Source organism: Cyprinodon tularosa, unplaced genomic scaffold, assembly GCF_016077235.1.
Source record: "Cyprinodon tularosa strain WSP-4 unplaced genomic scaffold, ASM1607723v1 ctg68, whole genome shotgun sequence".
NCBI lineage: Eukaryota > Metazoa > Chordata > Actinopteri > Cyprinodontiformes > Cyprinodontidae > Cyprinodon > Cyprinodon tularosa.
In genome coordinates this window covers 512,545-531,661 of record NW_024039429.1, presented here as the reverse complement: position 1 = coordinate 531,661, position 19,117 = coordinate 512,545, and the positions used below count along the sequence as shown (strand labels likewise).

Genomic DNA, 19,117 nt, shown 5'->3' with positions numbered 1-19,117 from the left:
TAGAACGTGTTGTGGTATCTATGATAATATTCATTATGTTTATATTCATGCATCAGGAGAGCTTTATTTTGTACTTTTGTTATATTTATAGAAAAGCTAAGTGAGCAATTGGATATAGTTTAACTATAATGGAAATCCTTATTGTATAATATAAAATAGGGGACTGTGGAACGGTCTCTATTAGGTTTTGGACAAGGAATTGGATTTAATGAGTTATACCTCTTCCCACTTCTTTTTCAAATGTGTAAATTACAATCGTATTGTCTTAGTCGTTGTTGTGATTTTTTTCTTCACTGTTTTGCACTTTATTTCTTATGGTTGTCTATAAGGAAAGAGTTTGTTTCATTTTTATCTGTTCCCAAGGAACTACTTTAACTCAAAAAAATATAATTACAAAATAACTGTTTTGGCCAGAAAAGAGTTATCTATAATATAAAAATCTTGAAAACAAGACTTACAGCAGATAATGATTTTAAGTTACAATGGTGCAAAGTAGGATTGGTTACTTTCAGTGATAATATGTACTGTTTACTGTATGTCCATTTGAGCTCTGACTGGTCAGGCTCGCAGATATAAGTAGACAATGACTCTATATAAAGATTGGTAAAATGACTGATCAAATTAGTATTGTTTTAAATTAACCATTGTGAGCTTATAGTAGACAGGCTACTTTATTAAAACATTATTTTTGCTCCATAGAATAGTATTTCATTCCATCTAGTCTCACCCCCTTCTTACTTTTTGAGCAAGTACATTTAAATTTGTTTAATAACAAAATAATCTTATTCTATATAATAAATTAAAAAGTAAACGATTTAATACAAAGCTGTATAATCCTAATTTTAAAAAAGTAAGCTTAAACTGAAACCTTTTTGCTGATTTGTGGATATCTTAAGAAACAAAACAAATTTGAAAAAAGGACGGATTCTTGGAGTTTAGGGAAATGTAGTCCCCAAACAATTGATAGACCTGAGAGAAGGTCAGTTAAAAACTACAAATCCCAGCATTAAGCTAGTTTCTTGCGCATGCGTATAACTAGCTGATAGAGAATAATAACAGGGAAGCTTGTTTGGACCGTTTGCGTTGTGCTGCGTTAGTCTTAAAATCTGTCATCATCCATATTTTTACTTTGGTTTTCCCAAGTTATTTTATAGAGAGTGTCTGCTATTTATCTGTTATTTATATTTTATTAGAATTTCGCATTGGAAGACATCGACAACGTAAAAAAAGTGCGTGGCGTCTACATCGCCGCTATTCTTTTTTTTTGGCATTAGCATTAGCAGCGGGGCCCAAAAAAGCTAGTTCCTGAAAATACAATTTTATAAAGGCTTCGTTTTTCGCCAAGCTTATATTTATATTTGGGTAATAATGGCTTGTGGGGCTACTTTGAAACGTACTCTGGATTTTGACCCCCTAATGAGCCAGGCTTCTCCCAAAAGAAGAAGGTGTGCACCGGTCATGTCACCGGTCTCCTCTCCGCAGAAATATCTGCGTTTGGAACCATCGCCTTTCGGAGAAGTGTCATCTAGACTCACCACAGGTAACAAAACTAGATCTATGTAACTCCAAATTGTTTTAAGGATGTTCAAAGAGTTCATACTTGTATACAGGTCTAAAATTTCCGCATTGACAGTAAAGTGCGCATGGCGTGTACTTCTCAAAAATGAATATTGGAATCATTATCTATTCTAAAAGTGTTTTCCAGTCTCTATATACGTGGAATGGTCACGTTTATTATGTAGCGTCGGCATAAAACAGATTACTCCTGTACTAACCCCAGAACATGCTAATCTGAGCTAATTTGTAAAATTACCTGGCCAGATGAGGGATCATCTGACTTGCTTTGACAAACTTTATTGTCATCTTGCATACACTGTGTTTACATAATGAAATTTCGATGCATACAGTTTTTCCAGCATTGAATAACCAGCTTACAATAGTGATCAATAATGTAGGCAGTGAAGGAGAAAAGGAAACCATTTTAAAGTCATGGAATAAAAGGCATTGATATGGAAAGGTTCAGTGCAGTGCAACATAAATATTCTGCAAAATGCAGTAGAACATTGATTGGTAGTGCAAATAAGATTATTTCAAATGTATTTATACAAATTACACTGGTTTGTTCAAAACTGCTTCTTCATATATGGACTGATCTGTCTTTTAGAACAAATTCTGCACAACATAAAACAGGAATACAAACGCCTTCAGAAACGGCGACACCTGGACAGTGCTTTCCAACAGACAGATGGGTGCTGTCCTCTGGATCTGCAAAACATTCAGGCTGGGTCACCTTTGGCTGGGTCTCCTTTACCAGGTAGGTGCTATTGCCGGTTGTAAGGAAGCCATGATTTGTTTTTAAAGTTGTAATCAGCAGTAGTCAGTTGTTTCTTATCAGAATCAAGTGTATTGCCAAGTAGGTTTGCATTTACAAGGATTTTGACTTGGTATTGATGGTGCCGACAAATTAGATATATACACAAAATACAACATCTATAGCTATATACAATGTAAAACATAGGATATACTATATACAATATATAGTATATAGCTATGTACTATAAAGGTGAGTATCGGCATGGGTGTTGCGATATACCGTATTTTCACGACTATAAGGCGCACTTAAACGTCTTTTTTTCCCTCAAAATGTGCGGTGCGCCCTATGGTGCGGTGCGCCTTATGTGTGTTGTAACTGCGACTTTTGAGACCACCTCATTGAGGAGATGATGAAAGAGTGGCTGAATGTAAGGGACCAGGTATTTTTTTCCACTCATCACCATCGCTGTTAATATGTAACTCCATGCGTGCCCATCTCACAGCTGATGTGAAAAACATGGGGAAACAAATTAACCCTGTGCTCGCTGTTCAACCGCTGGACATCGGTGTGAACCGGACCCAGCAGGTGCAGCAGAAGCAGCGAGTTTACATGCAAAGTCAATGGTTGACGCGCGTATAGGTGCAGCAAAAGGTCCTGCAGCGCGTTTTGAGCTGCAGGTGCAGCACGTCACGCTGCTGCTGCTCAAGATGGAAAAATTGAAGTTTTGCTGCTGGACGCGCCGCATCAACCAATCAGAGAAGCTGATCTGGGAGCTGACAGCGAGACAGACACAGCGCTCTGATGACATATGATATTAACGCAAATGAAACGGGCTGGGGAGATGATGAAAGGCAGGTGTATGTGAGGAGACCAGGTGCTTTTTTCCACGCATCACCATCGCTGCGTGCCCATCTCACAGCCGATGTGGAAAAAAAAGATGAATCAAATGAACGCTGTGCTCGCCGTTATCCCGGGGGGTCTGACAAGGGAACTTCAACCGCTCGACATCGGTGTGAAAGCGGCCGTTCAAAGTAAGGCTGCGAGCGGCGTGGGAGCGATGGATGACAGACGGAGAGCACAGTTTCAGGATATGTGGAAGGCAGCGCCGGGCAAGTTACGCCACCGTTTGCGGATGGATTGTAGATGCTTGGGCTAACGTGTCTGCTGGCTCTGTTGTTCAAGCTTTCGCAAAAGCCGGCATTATTTCTGAGGAGCCGCGCTGCACGGAAAGTGACTGACAGCGAAGAAGGGGAAATTGGCATGTCTGATTTAGCGCAGCTGTTTAATTCAGAAACAGAGGTTGATGGGTTTAATTAATACTTTGTAATAAATACATGAATAAAGCACAAACATACTCAGTTTTGCTCCCGCTCTATTTTTCTACCTGAAAACTTAATTCAACAGCAGCCTCTGGGCGCGTCTCCTCCTCTTCAGCGCGGTGGCTGGCAGGTGTTTTTTCATCTAAATAATCTAAATCTTGCAGCTATATTTGCTGTGATCAGTGGGAATAAAGTAGTTTTAATATGTTTTTAAGTGAGAAAGTCCACCTGAAAACTTAATTGCAGTCAGTTCATCAAGATTATCTATTTCTGTCGGAGGCGCTCAGACCCCCACATACCAGCGGTACACCGACAGTAAATCCCTTCAACAGCAGCCTCACACGGCGGCTGGCAGGTGTTTTTCATCTAAATAATTTTAGCTGCAGGCACCAGGATACCGGCAATAAAAGCGAACATATTCCGTCGGCAGGTTTCAGGATTTTAAGTTAATTTAGGAGTAATCACAGCGCTGTGTCATCTGCGATGTTGGTCTGTCTCACGGCCAGCTGCCAGGTTTGATTAATTTGTAATAAATACATGAATAAAGCACAGTCATACTCAGTTTTGCCCCCGCTGTATTTTTAAAATACGCAGTAGAGCTATTTAAAGGTAGTAGAGGACATGTACCTGTATATAAAAAATGCGCCCTATAGTCCGGTGCGCCTTATGTGTGTGTTAAATACAGAAATGGGACACATAACTGAGACTGCGCCTTTTAGTACGGTGCGCCTTATGGTCGTGAAAATACGGTATGTTTCACAGTACTTGGATCACAATACAATGTTATTACGATAACGCAATGTCACTATATATTGCAATATTTTTGGCTATCAAAATTTAATGTATATATAAAAGGCAAGTGCTGTGTATGTTCATCAGAAGATATTGATGATTTAGTTATTTTGGTATCCATGTTTTTGGGGTATAAAATTCTATACTAGGAACTGAAAGATGGATGTTATATCAGGCAGCCGAATATCGTGATACATCGCCAAAACAATTTTTCCCCATGCCCCTAATGTGATATATACACAGTAGGCTGTGCTTTAATATAACACAGGAGGTCTTGAGATGCTGGGTTGGTGTTGCTTGTACATCCTGACCAGGGGAGGGAGAGAGGCAGTGTCATGGGGGTGTCTGGGCCTTGCTGATAAAGCTGATAGCGGATGGGAAGAGACTGTTCTTGTGGCGTGAGGTTTTGGTCCTTATGGACCACAGCCTCCTGCCAGACGGAAGTTTCTGATATATGGGTGTAGATATGAGAGATCACTTTTAAACAGGGTATGGTATTACTTTAAAATAAAAACAAATGATCATGGATTTGACATCTTTTAAAACTCATTTGCAGAAAAAATAAATAACTTTTCTCTGAATTCTGTAAAACCTCTCGTCTTATATTGGTATGATAACCACAACCCAACTCCTGTTTGGTTTTAAACAGCCCTTCATTTATTTGTGTTTGTGTATCTCTCCCAACAGGTACATCTTCAGGTGGCTCATCTCCCACCAGGAAGGAGCAGCCATTATTTTCCCTTAGACAGGTTGGGATGATCTGTGAGAGACTACTGAAGGAGAAAGAGGACAAAATCCGAGAAGAATACGATGAGATTCTGACAACAAAACTTGCTGGTTAGATCTTTTTATCATTGTTTTGTATCACGTTTTTTTTTTTTTTTATCTTTTTTCATCAACATGTACATATTTCCCAACTGGGCAACATCACCAATATGCTCCTTGTTTCACAGAGCAATATGATGCATTCGTCAAGTTCACACATGACCAGCTGATGCGAAGATTTGGGGAGCAGCCTGCAAGTTGTAAGTTTAACATCACTATGTGCTAAAATTCTCTTAGTCACTTCTGCCCAACTTCCCTATAAAGAATTTTGTAGAAATCATGTATAATCTTTTTAAGCTAGAGGCCATTTTTTTTATTCTAAGGATTTAATGATTATAGCATTTAATTCTTATGAGAAAACTGGTAAGAATGACATAATTTTAAAGCTACTGTCCATCATTTCAGTTGAGTACAGTTACTTAAGGCCGATGTCGGTAGAACACAAAGAAACATGCTCAAATAGGTTATTTTCAAAATGTTCATTGTATAGCTTAGACATGATGTGTTGCTGTATCCTGAAAGTTTATGGGTAATCCGCGTGGCAACAGCTTGGAAGTGTTCATTGTTTATATTTAGCACAAACCTTTACACAAAGAGGTGTAGGAAAAAGGTATTCAGCTATGCAACCTAGTTAAATAAAGGAGATTGATGGTAATTTACTCAATTGGCATTTTATTTATATTGCAAAGATGAGGACAAGATGGTAGTAACCTCAGGATTCCAAGCTCTATGGCCTAACTACTAGGCTGCCCTTTCTTCCTGCATTCAGACAAGACCTTTGTCTAACAGGTGCTTCCCTAGAACGACTAATTTTTTAGTGCAAGTACATAAGGTCAGCACTCATAACTGACAGGAGAACGAATGTAATTTTTTTGACTACAGTAGCACAAACCTTTACACAAAGAGAGGTTACCTCATGCCTTACTTCACTAGATGGATGAGGATGAAGGTATCCAGGTTATCGTGTCTTAATTATAATTGAAAGCATTTACATTTCTTCAGTATTCTGAAATCATGTCCTTTGCTGTACTGGAGAAAATGGTTTTACTTTAATCGATTTATCAAGAACAAATGTAAGTTATTTTGAGTGTTATACTTTACTCTAAAAAAGTTGTGAGGTAAGACCATGCAAGGATAAAACCAAATTTTTTTTTTTTTTCTTACAGATGTCTCTTGAGTTCTGAATTTGGGATATTCCCTTTGCTGCCATCTTCTCCAGGGCCTTGGTGGGTTTGATTTGACTTTTCTCCTTGCTGTGCCATATTGCCTCTCTGTGGACTTGCTGCCTCGGGCATCAGTTATTGGCGTCAACATTTCCTGTTGCTTGTAGGAGTTCGGGAGTTTGGAGAGTTTTCTGCTGCCAACATTACATGAGACTACCAGTGGCCTCTTTACTGCCATGATCCTTTTGGCTTTGTTCTGATGCCTTTATTAAAGGCTCTTATCACACACTTGGCCTTTTTTATGTTAATATTTTATTCCTTTAGTGATATTTCACCAAGGATGTGAGTTGTGCGGTTTTTTTATGTCTGTTTTTCTAAAGGGATTGGAGATTAATTAGTTGAAGGAAGACAGCTGTCTGGATTTGAGTATCAACTGTTCTTTGCTTTCTTCAACTTTGTATAAACTGTTCTGATTATTACTACTTTTAGATTTTGTACATTTGTACACACTGTATTGCATTAGTTTAATTTGTTTTGCATATTTGGCTTGAATTTTGTTCATTGTATCCCAATGTTATGACTTTGTTTTACTATAAGTTTAAAGGGGCTTTGATTCCAATGATGTAAATAAAGTTTTGTCTGAAACATGTTCTTCCCTTTTTTATTGTACCTTTGCAAAAATGTTTAGTCAGCTTAATTCTTTTAAAAGTAAACTGTCTGTAATTTCATTAAAAATGCTTTAATTTATTATTTTTTTTCTTAAAATTAAAATAGAATACATTAGAAAACCCCTTTATTGTCCCACAATGGGGAAATTCTGGCATTGAAAGTAGCATAGAAAAATGTGTAAGAATAACATAATGGTAAAGAGTTAAAAAATTAATGAAATACTGTACTCTGAAGTGTTTTAACAATATACATACTGTGCACCTTGAGAATAAATAACCAATATGCAGTTATGGATATTTGGAAATGGTAACACCAGAGATGTGCAAAATCATAGCATCTCAATAAGAACTGCAAAATCAGCATGAATGTAACAACTTAGTGAGGTTGACAGTGATTGTTATGAAAGAGGGACTTAATATTTATAAAAAACTAGAATTGAATCTTTGAGGCAATAACTGATGAGGTCCCCGATTAAAGCAACTGGCATATAGGAGAAAAAAATAATAGATTTTTACATTGAATTGTCAAAGGTCTTATTTTTAAATCATCTTGCTGGCGGTAGGAGCAGAACATAAAATCGAGCGCACCCTTTCACGCCCCTAAGCGTGTGTTGAAGCGAAGCCTGTGATTGGATGAGCAGAGCGGAAGCAGCGTTAAACAGGAAGTAGTGTAACATTTCAATGAGGGCAGGTCGCGGATTTATTTAACCTATTTTTTCGTGACTTAAGATTTTTGTTTTTATAGGCACAAATATGGCTTGTTTCTTTAGAAGAAAAATTGCTGCCAAGGTAAACTTGTCAAGAAACAGCTAATGCTAACAAGCTCTGCACTTTGTACGATGGTGAGGTTAAAAATGGACAATTTTATTGAATTTTATGCAATGTTCAGCTTGCAGAGGCGCTGCAGCAGTCCGATGATGCCTTTATACCTGTTCTGACCGTTATTCCCGTTCTCAAGAAGCAGTTAAGTTTGTTCACGTCACTCCTGCAGATGCCTCCTGTTTGTCCTTTTATTGCTTAGTTAAAGATCAGGGATTTTTTATTTTTTAGGCAGAGTGCTGACTTTAGGCTGTCGCTTGGAACATTACGGAGCAACGGAATTCTTCCTTCCAGTGGGGAAATCCAGCTGCAGACAGAAAACCTTGTTGCACAGGTCAGATTTATAATGCAAACAGAAGTTGTAAAGGCGTTAGTAAAGCCCAGGTCACATCGATGGCGTATGACTGTTTAATGGGAAATTCAAATTATGCAATTTATTGTTTCTCCCAAGTGTACTTACATAATGGATTGCAAAAATTCTTACCCTTTGAACCATTTCCTATTTTATTAGTTTTGGAGGTAAGTTTGAAGCAAAATAACTAATTATCCCTTACTATAAACGATAAATGCACTGATGGATGGTACATGGCTTTTTAAGTCAAGGCAAGGCAAATGTATTTGTATAGCACAACTCAGTACAAAGACAATGCTAAGTGCTTTACATGATTAAAATATAGGAAAATAAAACAGAATCAAGCAAGTAGGAAAAAAAGTAATTTTAAGTCATACTGGCCACTTAAAGTGCTAAACAGTATGGACAATTTCAGCCAATTGAACTTAAACTCACATAATGATCAGTAGACAACTTGCTACTATGCTCAGAGGTAGGTCAACATGTGGAAACAGGAAGCTGGAATCTAACCTACAACCTTCTAATTGTAAGACAGCCTTCCACTGAGTCACAGATGCAGCTAAATAAAGAACAATATGACTATCTGCCTTCCAAAATGATCTGATTTTAAAATAAAAGTCCAAGTTCAATCCATCATCCACAAATAGAAAGATAAAAAAATAGATTAAAAACAAAATATTGAATCTTATTGATCTAACAATGGAGAAATTAACCTCTGCATTTAACCCATCCCTTTTGGTGGAGCAGCGGGCTGCCACTGTGCAGCAACTGGGGGATAAAGGTCTTGCTCTGAGGGCCAGAGGGTTTGAACTCACAACCTTGGGGTTCCAAGCCCTTGTTGCAAATGCGCTTAACTCTGAGTGTTAAGTCATGTTAATGTTTACAGTGTGTAGTAATTCACCCTCTGAGCTTAAACTCATTTAGTGAGAAAATTTGTCATAAACTTCACTCTCTATATTTTTAATGCTAGTAAAAACAGAGTTAATTACAGAAATGTTTTAAAATAGGCCATAGGAGTCTATCCTATGGCCTGTATGAATATATGAGACAGGAAAATGGACACAAAGATGAGGAGAAGACAGACTGACAGACGTAGGACATAAGAACTCCAACACTACTGATTCATGCTACATGAATCTTTTGTTTGTTTGCTTTTGGATCAATTTTTAAACCAAAATATAGCCACAATTTGGTTACCATAAAATCTCAATGAAATGCATAGAAGTTCATGTTTGTACTTTGACAAAATGTAAAAAGATTACATTGTATTAATTGAAACCCTTTTTTAACTGTAAATGTTGAGAGGAGATTTATGTTAAGCGATTTAAAAACAACAGGCATATTATCAAAGACAAACATGGTAATAATCTAAATGAGAGGAATTAACTTTCTTTTTTAAATTATTAAATATGTAAAAGTACAACAAATAAAATTTTCAGATTATCAAACTACTGAGTGCTTTTATCTTATTTCTCTATAAATATCAAATAATTTTTCACTACTCAGGTGAGTGTTGTTTCTTGCAAATGAAATAGAATTTTATTCATATGACTTCAATTGTTTTGTTTTTTTTTTCTTTTTCAGTTAAAACCCGACAGCGTGGTGGAGGATATCACAGCTGGACATGGGCTGATTAACTTTAGAGTAAATCGCAGCCTTCTTGCTGAGGTTAGTTTGCCAAAAACCTGAGAAATATCAACAAAACGTCTTCCCAGCTTCTTTTGTGGTCGTTAAATTTGAGTCTTTTTTTCTTTCAGAAACTCTTGGAGCCATTTGCAGAAGGCGAGAGTCATAATTTTGGGTTAAACAGCAAACTTTTGGATACTCTGAAGAGAGGAACCACATTAGTAGAATTTAGGTAGAATTGGCTTTATTAGTATAATAATAAGTTTATAAATATATTGGAAAATTGACTCTAAAAAAAGCTATCATTTTATTTTTTTGTAGCTCCCCAAATATTGCTAAAAAGTTTCATGCTGGGCACCTGCGCTCAACAATCATTGGTGAGTTTCAGAAGGGAATCCAGTTTGCATTTTTTATTTTTTTATTTTATAGTATGTTTAGGAGGTACTTGTACTCCTTGAATTTTTTTAATTTTATCAAGTGGAAAGTACAACAGAATATTAGGGCCAGACTAAGGACAATTTTTTTGACAGGCTGCAATATGAGAATAAAGTTATAATATTAGCAGATAACTATCATAATATTAAGAGATTAAAGTCATAATATTAAGAGAATAAAGTCGATATAATTTATTTAGAACTTTTGCGCTGCCATGTCCTGCATTGAAATAAGGACTGTTGAGGATTTTGGTAAGTTATACTTTCGCATCAGTTTTAGAATAATGAAATATTAAACCTTTTAGACTTAGACTTTATTGTCATTTTTTATACAGTGTATACAAAACGAAATTTAATTTCGTTGAGCTTTTTGACAGTAAATGAGCAGCAGCTTAGCAGTGTAAAAGAACATTGTGATGAACATGGTGGTAAAAGGCATTTGTGTGGAAGGTTCATAGCAGTGCAAAAATAAATAGATATGGTGCAGATTGCAGTACAAAACATTTGAATTGAGTTTTATTTTATTGATCACCATGTAGTGCAACTATGATGTTATCAATCTGATGCAGAGTCTCGATTTGTGACTTGATATAGAGTTTTTTAGCACTTCAACAATACGATGGCAGTGGGGAAAAAGCTGTTACAGAACCTGCTGGTCCTGCATAGAATCCTGCAAAGGCTCTTCCCAGAGTGCAGCAGAGAGAACAGTTGATGGGGGGCCTGAGGGGTCGCTGATGATGTTGCTTTAGTGCATTAGTATCAAATAATCATATTATAAATGGAGCTCAGATTGCTGTTTGATAGTGTGGCTTGTGTCCTCAGATATTGTTTGAATTTTCTGGAAAGACTAGTAATAATGTCTTTATTCAATCATGACTTTACTCTCAAAATACTACACTTTTATTATTGTATTACCAAAATAAGGTTGTAATCTTATGAGTTTATTCAAATTTTTTTTTAAATCTTAGTCTGACCCTAATACTCTGTCGTAAAAAAGCAACAACCTTCAGTTGTGATTTTATTTGGTTGACCAGTGGAGAGAAAATAAGGCCTGGTCTTCAAAATAATTCACATTTTATAATACAAAAATGTGGCATTAAATTTTATTTATGGGTAACATGCTTTATGCATACATGTCAATGCATAATGCACAAATATAAACAACGCTTGACTTAAGTTAAAAATATAGATGTAAGTTAATAGTTTTGTTGTTAAATGGTTTTAATCTGATCCAACATCTATGTGAAATTCTTCTTCAGGTAACTTCATTGCTAACCTGAAACAATCCCTTGGTAACAATGTCATTCGAATGAACTACCTGGGAGACTGGGGCATGCAGTTTGGTGAGTATGTCGTGCTACAAATGTGTTCTCTGACATGAGTTTAATTACTGAAACCAGGAAACCGGTTTGAATTTGAATCCCAGGTTTGTTGGGAGCTGGGTTCAGCAGGTTTGGATGCACGGAAAAGTTGAAGGAGAATCCATTACAGCATTTGTTTGAGGTGATATTGTTTTCTTCCTATTATATTATTTTAAGGTTAGAATATGTGTTTTGTTTAGCTCAATTGGAAAATGTTCAGGTAATTGTTTGTATAAAGTTTCATATAGATTTTTTTTTTTATTTTTGAAAATGCCTTTTCTTTTGTGCTACAGTAGATTTTATGAGATTATTTGATGCCTTTGTGTTTCAGATTTATGTTCAAACGAACAAAGAAGCAGAGCAGAATGAGGATATAAAACGTGCGGCGAAAGACTTCTTTAGACAGCTGGAGCAGCATGAGAGCCAGGCCATGTCTTTATGGCAACAGTTCAGGGAGATCACAGTGAACGAGTATAAGCATATTTACAAGGTCTATTCTCTGAAAGACAAACTTAATTTGAAACAAGAAAACATGCAGTATTTTTATTTATTTATTTATTTTTTTACAGAGGTTAGGAATCCACTTTGATGTGTACGGAGGGGAGTCCTTTCACCAAGACCAAGCCCAGGAGGTGGTCCAGGAGCTGCAGAGTCTAGGCCTGCTGAAAATCTCAGAGTAAGTTAAAGCTTTCATTGGCAGCTGCTGCACTCGATAAACATTTGTAGGCTGGAAGAAAGTCATTAGATTAAGGATTTATTTATGTCTTTCCTAGTCCACTTTGTCCTCTACCTTCCTGTTTGTGTTTTAACAGCTCACAAATGTACAGACACAATTGCTTTGGTCCAAATTGGTCCAGCGGAAAAAAACTTCAAAATGCTTTGAATAAGATTTCTCTAAAGGTTTAACAATTGATTTGTGAGTTAAAGCTTAAGGATCTAATCTTTAATTTAATTATTATTTTAACTTTTCATCACCTGGAAAAGACTGTTTTTATACTGTATATGATACCTTTTAAAAGTGTGTAACTAGTTGTAGTTGTCAATCACTATATAGAGCGGGGGCTGTATAGTGGGTTTTATAGTGAACTCAGTTAACAGCTCGTTCGGAAAGATAATTACTTTTCGCTCCACGTTTGACACGTAATTCCTCCTCCCAGCATGGTTTCTGCCCCATCTTTGTTATTTAACGCTGCAATCTCAAAATGTATTACAAATAGAGATCTCACAACTTTGGATCTTTGCATCCCCCACCTCTATTTGAAATATGAGTTTGTCTGAGGCACAGATATGCTGCTGTCAGCCCCTTGTGGTCACATATATTATTGCACCTAAGAGCAACAACTTGATGGTTACCAGCTGGGCGGGTCATTTCAGGGCAACACAGAAACCCACAGGCCAAACAACCGCATGGAAACACCCATCCATTTCAGCAATTTAGAGAGATTAATTAACCTAAAATATATATATATATTTTTTTTTTAAACAAGGTTTTGCTGACAGGATTTTAAATGTTAGTTGCTGATTTTGTATTTTTTTTAATTTATTTTTTTTAATGTTTTTACATTTGAAAAAGGGTCCTGGAATTTCTTCTGAAAAAAAAGACAGGAGGCTGAAAAAGCAGAAAAAATGATCAGCAAGTCTGACTTTATCCTGTTGAAGGGATTCCTTAAACAACCTTTTAGACCAATGCTACACTGTGAGCAACACAAAAAAAAACTTTAATTACTGTGGCTGTTAGGATGCTGAAAATGAATAAATATATCCATCTACCATATTTTTTCATGAGACAAACAAACTTGTTGTATTTATGTTATTTCTTCTTTGATTTTATTTTTGATATGTCATTTTCTGTATTTATATTGTGTTGGCAGCAAGGGGACCGGTGTGGTTGATCTCTCCCCAAATGGAGTCATGAGCAACATCTGTACATTACACCGCAGTGATGGAACAACCCTCTACATCACCAGGTTAGTGCAAGTAAACCCGCTTCAGGAACAGCACTGAAGGTGTTTAATTCAATTTTCAACATGTTATTTTATTGGCAATACTGAAATGTTCTCTCCGACAGGGACATTGCTGCGGCTATCAGCAGGAAGGAGAAGTACAGCTTCGATGAGATGATTTATGTGGTAAACGCTGAAATAAATAATTCATTTTCTTGTCTTTTAAAGATGCATTGTCTTCATTAATTCCATAATTGTGGCATAGTAGGACGTATAATGAATCAGTTTCCATAGGATTATATGAACCTTTTCCGGGCATTGTACCTTAAAAGTACATAGAGGTCTCTAATTATCCGGGTTCCCGCATGGTCATGTTTTGTTTAGAACAAAAATCAAGTAATCCTTAATAAATTGCATTAATAGGTTTATTGGTTTATTTCTAAATTAATTTCCATTTCCGATTTATCACATTAAAAATTGATTCAAACATTTTTCTCATCTGAACTTTGATTTTTAGGCTTTCTGTCTGATGTTCTCACACCCATAGAAGATACAAAAAGTCCTGAACTTTGGACTTTCATATTGTGTTAAAACTGGACCTATGGAAGCTAAATAGAATTTAACAAAAATTCTAAACAATGCATTTTACAAAAGAAAGGTTAAAATGTGCTTTTTATTATTTGTATTGTTGTTGGATTAACTTGTGCTTTATTACTGTACAAAAAGACTAAGCAGCTTTATGGAAACATGCTGTACTCAAAGGTTCAGAATGGCAGAAAAACTGCAGTAAAGAGCTTTGAAATGAAAAGTATAGGAACCCTGAGTTTTGTGACCAATATTTGAATCAGTATTATTACCCAATAGGAATCTGGAAAAACCCGATTTTCAGTTGTGTGCAAACATCTCATTAACTTCAGCTGCTTTAGTTCATTTCTGCTTGTCTTTTTCAGACGGACAAAAGTCAGGAGAATCACTTCAACCAGTTATTCCAGATACTTCTGCAAATGGGAAATTCTTGGGCTAACAGGTGACAGAAGTAATTAACTTTGTGCCTCAGCTTGACTTTAACATGGCATTTAACAAGGAAGTCAGAAAGGGTGAAAGAAAACCGCAGATCAGAATGTTCTGACCTGTAAATCACAGCTTACAAAAGAAATGTGCTTATTCTCTGGCAGGCATCCTAATGTTTTATTAGGGCTTGCATAAAATATTGTTTGTGCCAGTTCAATAGTCATTTAGAAATACTTCATTCCCATCATGATTAACTGGTTTCAGAGACCACTGTGTTTTTTGTTTTTATTCATTTCTGTCTTGTTTACTATCTAACAATTAATTACAGTTCAATTTCTGTCCATAAAGCACATTTTATTCAGCTGTATTTTTTTCCACTCAAACTAGTGCCTGTTTATGAATTATTTAAGTCTTTATTTGGAGTCGTTTCAAATTGTTTACCCTTTTTATTTTTCTGTTAGACAGATCTAGATCGGAGATACGAGTATTCACTGAGTGACCTAAATAATAATTTTACTCTCTTTCCTTTTGTTTGTCAAATTCATGCTGATCACAGATCACCTATGAGGAAAATAAAAAACAGTGGAGCATTTAGGCCAGTTAAAATTTTGGTTTTTATCTGCTTTACAATATTATATCTAAAGTTGTAATGCTTAAGTCTTATGCTACAATGTTTTTTTTATTACTTTGCTTGACTCTACATTTCAAAAGTGAACCAGCAATACAACTGCAAGTGCACTCTGGTCACATAAAAGTATGTTTATGAGGCATAGAAAACAAGAAAAACATAGCAATGATTGATCTGTGTGGGCGTATAAAACAACAACAAACAACAGACTGTTGAAAGCAGAGGTCCCTGTCCCGCAGCACCACAGAAGAAAAAATATATCTGTGCTAGATTTTTAATGTACTCCCATGTTATAGATTCTATCACTCTCTGCTTTGACAAATCTCAAAAGGGATTTATTCATACAGTCCTATCCCTACTCCAAATTGTGTTGTTACTTTTAATATTTTCATGTCTGTAAAATATAATAGTCACTGTTAAAATGCAGACTCATTTATATAACTGTTATGTTTGTATAAAGTAAAATGTGTTTTATTTAAAGTCTCTGTTATGTAAGAATTCTGATTTCTGTTACCAGGTGTCGACATGTCTCCTTTGGCTTGGTGAAAGGCATGAAGACCAGGACGGGTGAAGTGGTGTTTCTGGAGGATGTGCTGGACGAAGCTCAGGCCAGGATGCTCCACAACATGAACCAGTCCAACAGTAAACTTCTGTATATGTTTAGTAATTTCTCATAGACTGAATGCATTATTTCTTTCAACGCAAGGCAGGCTAATTCACTGAACATACTTGTTAGTCATTCCGTAAAAATTCGAAAAATATCCACTGGACTTGGTTTTCAAGATTTGAAGACGTTTCGCCACCTCTCCAGGAAGCTTTCTCAATTCAAATGTCTGGATCCGCAGTGAGTTTGAGTCTTATATAGACAACGCCTTGTATCGCTTGGAAACATGCAATGGTAACCGATGAATGGGTCGTTAGTTCCATCGTTAGCCTGTAATATCTGAACCTGTCTATGATTCTAGCGGTTGGTCGTTAAAGGGGGGATAGCCATTAAGGGGGGGATTGTCTCCTGTAATACCTGAAACCTGTCTATGATTGTTAAGGGTTGGTCGTTAAGGAGGTATTGTTCACCGGCTGGGGCGGGTAGGTCCCTCGTTCCTCTGTGATGGGGTGGGGGGTTTGGTGATATCTGGAAGGGATCATGTCTATGATTGAATTGTATGTTTTTGGAAGCTGGAATCTGAGTCCACCACCTCTGTTTAAAGTTGGTTTTTCTCTCTTAACATAGATGGCTTCCTTCACGCCCCTCTCAAACCTTGTTAGTCAGGTTTATCTCGACAGTTGCACCAGAAATTCCTTTATCAGAATTTCTGTGGTAATATTGAGTGGGCGAGTGGCGGCTTAGTGGTTAGGGCATAGGGCTTTGAATCCTGAGATTGTGAGTTCGATCCCCCACTCCCAAGACCCCTAACCTCACACTGCTCCCCTGGCGCCTCACAATGGCAGCCCACTGCTTCCCAAGGGGGTGGGTTAAATGCAGAGAAGTAATTTCCCTCTGGGATTATTAGAGTATATAAAATCAAATCAAAATCAAAGAAATATATAAAAAGTCTTAATACTTTTACCAGTTTGATCCTGCTTATGTCTTTTTAATGGAAACTCTGTATAACTAAACTGAGAAACTGACCTAATGTGGTCAGAGATACTGTAGAACAGTGGTAACAGAACAGCTCAATCTTTCCACAGCAACCAAAGAACTGGAAAACCCAGAAGACGTAGCTGAGAAAGTGGGAATGAGTGCATTAATAGTTCAGGTGAAGCATCACTACACATCTTTACAAAATCCCAACAGCTGTTGTGTGTGTTGATAGTAAACATTTTCTTTTTGTTCGATCAGGACTTTAAAGGTCCTCTTCAGTCTGATTATAAGTTTGACTGGGATCGGATGCTGCAGGCTCAGGGCGACACAGGCGTCTTCCTTCAATACACACATGCCCGACTCTGCAGGTAAGCATGAGTGGTTGTATTTTAGATATTACAAGCAGTATGCCTATAACGTACAGCTAAAGAAGACTTAAAGATGTATTTGTAAATCAATGACCAAAAGGCATCTAATGCAGAAATGTTATGGCTACATAATTATGGGCAAGACCGTGTTAACTTATATAACTTTCATTTGGAGAATAAGTTGCTAACGAATCTGACTACATCAAAGCTTAACTGAAACTTTAAAACTGGATTTGGGGCAGATTCATAGAACTGAATTTTTCTGCCATCTGCTCCACTTTAGATGCTACCCTAGATGCTTCCCTAAGCTAGCACGTGGAAAGTCATCCGTTCTACAAACAGGAAGTCTGGGTTCGTATCCCAGCTGGGGGGAATGTGCTGCCAGTGTGGGTCCTTAGGCAAGACCCTTCACCCTATTACTTGCTTTTGAGAGTGGCGCGATGAGGTTCTGAGTTCGGACTGCCTCTCTGGGTCCCTAAACAAAGACCCCACACAGCTCCCCAGGCGCCGCACAGTGGCAGCCCACTGCTCCCCAAGGAGATGTAATGACAATAAAATGCTTGGAGAAAAAAGACTTTTGAGCTTTAGGGAGACGCAGATTTCATGTTCCAGCAGGATTTAAGACACATCAACTGCTAAATCTACCCATACCCTGAATGTGACCATGATATTACTGTGCTGGTTTTAGTTGTCTGGGTCTGAAACCCTTAGAAACACTGTGAGGTATGATTGAGAGAGAGATGAGACGAAACATTCTAAATTATTCAGATCAAGGGCACTAATTAAATCAGCCTGGGCTCTCTTAACATATCAGCAGTACCACAGACTGATCACCTCAATATGACATTGATGCAGTTGTGTATCAAAAAATTCCCCCAAACCTACTACACAGTGCGTATAAATTATAGTACATTTACCTACTTTTAGCAGGCAAACATCTTTAGGTTATTTTTATTTTCTAAATCTCATATATAATAATCATATTACTTAAAATAATCATTAAATTAGAGGAAATAGGTGCTTCAAAGTACTTTCCCTCTGGGATTATTAAGGTATGTCTGATCCTAATATTGACTTGTGTGCAACTCTTAGGAAAACGAGACTAACAGGAAGTACAGAATATGTCAATCACACAGACACTCATGTTTTGGCAGTTTAATACAGAGGAATGAAGGTGTGGAGACAAATACATTCAACCCTTCCTGCCTTAGTGACCAGACGGGTATAACCGTCCTGCAGCACCTCCTTCGGTAAGCAACCAACCTTCCTCTGATGTCAGAGCAAAACGCTGGATTTCAGTCTGCAAGTTAAACATTAATATTTGTTTGTAGTTATGACGAAGTTTTATATCAGTCGCATCAGGACTTGCAACCCAAACACCTCGTCAACTTTTTACTGAAGCTGAGGTAAGGAACAGGATGTTTGTTTTGTAAGGGGGTTAGCCCTGATAAGGTTCACCAGTGTCTGTAGAGATGTCTCTTCATCCTTAATTTTAATGCTGTGCTTTACAGCCACTTCATCGCTTCAGCTCACAGAGAACTGCCAGTCAAAGGAAGCCCTCCGCATGTTGCACAGGTTAAATATAATTCCTATTTATGCTAAAGTTTTACTCTTTAGCCATGTCGGAAGTCACAAAATATATTTTAATTAAAAAGATAATCAAATGATATATGTTTTTGCTTTTTCATTACACAGGCAAGGTTACGACTGTTCAAAGGTGCACGCTCGGTTCTGGCCAGCGGGATGAGAATACTGGGCATCACACCAGTTCAAAAAATGTAAACTTAAAGTTTAAAGTGCTTTTACAGGACTTTATGTACCCTCTTTGATATCCACTGTGAATACAAGGTCCTTTATTTTCCAAATAAAATTACCTTCCTTGTTGATTGTGAAGGTTAAATGAAACTCATTC

General features: G+C 37.0%; 2 protein-coding genes across 2 annotated transcripts; both read left to right on the top strand.

Annotated features, from left to right (window-relative positions):
* The first annotated feature begins 1,040 nt into the window (after positions 1-1,040).
* akirin2 (akirin 2) lies at positions 1,041-7,060 on the top strand. Its single transcript, XM_038267664.1, has 5 exons — positions 1,041-1,540; positions 2,165-2,314; positions 5,113-5,262; positions 5,379-5,450; positions 6,417-7,060. The coding sequence occupies exons 1-5, from the start codon at positions 1,369-1,371 to the stop codon at positions 6,425-6,427; spliced, it is 555 nt and encodes a 184-aa protein (XP_038123592.1). The 5' UTR covers positions 1,041-1,368; the 3' UTR covers positions 6,428-7,060.
* A 723-nt stretch (positions 7,061-7,783) lies between these two features.
* Positions 7,784-19,114, top strand: rars2 (arginyl-tRNA synthetase 2, mitochondrial). The gene is made up of 20 exons (XM_038267614.1): positions 7,784-7,870; positions 7,971-8,044; positions 8,132-8,234; positions 9,837-9,920; positions 10,010-10,110; positions 10,200-10,255; positions 11,572-11,655; positions 11,739-11,815; positions 12,005-12,163; positions 12,243-12,349; positions 13,545-13,640; positions 13,742-13,802; positions 14,567-14,643; positions 15,773-15,897; positions 16,945-17,012; positions 17,096-17,205; positions 18,360-18,455; positions 18,537-18,611; positions 18,717-18,780; positions 18,901-19,114. Exons 1-20 carry the CDS (start codon positions 7,835-7,837, stop codon positions 18,985-18,987), a joined length of 1,740 nt encoding a protein of 579 aa, XP_038123542.1. The 5' UTR covers positions 7,784-7,834; the 3' UTR covers positions 18,988-19,114.
* The last annotated feature ends 3 nt before the right edge of the window (positions 19,115-19,117 follow it).

What these genes read in the sequence shown, in the direction of transcription:
- akirin2 (XM_038267664.1), top strand. Translation starts at nt 1,369, where the DNA reads ATGGCTTGTGGGGCTACTTTGAAACGTACTCTGGATTTTGACCCCCTA. An exon ending in GTCATCTAGACTCACCACAG is followed by an intron (nt 1,541 to 2,164) that starts GTAACAAAACTA and finishes TCTGTCTTTTAG; the next exon opens with AACAAATTCTGCACAACATA. An exon ending in TCTGACAACAAAACTTGCTG is followed by an intron (nt 5,263 to 5,378) that starts GTTAGATCTTTT and finishes CTTGTTTCACAG; the next exon opens with AGCAATATGATGCATTCGTC.
- rars2 (XM_038267614.1), top strand. Translation starts at nt 7,835, where the DNA reads ATGGCTTGTTTCTTTAGAAGAAAAATTGCTGCCAAG. An exon ending in ATTCCCGTTCTCAAGAAGCA is followed by an intron (nt 8,045 to 8,131) that starts GTTAAGTTTGTT and finishes TTTATTTTTTAG; the next exon opens with GCAGAGTGCTGACTTTAGGC. An exon ending in ACACATGCCCGACTCTGCAG is followed by an intron (nt 17,206 to 18,359) that starts GTAAGCATGAGT and finishes ATGTTTTGGCAG; the next exon opens with TTTAATACAGAGGAATGAAG.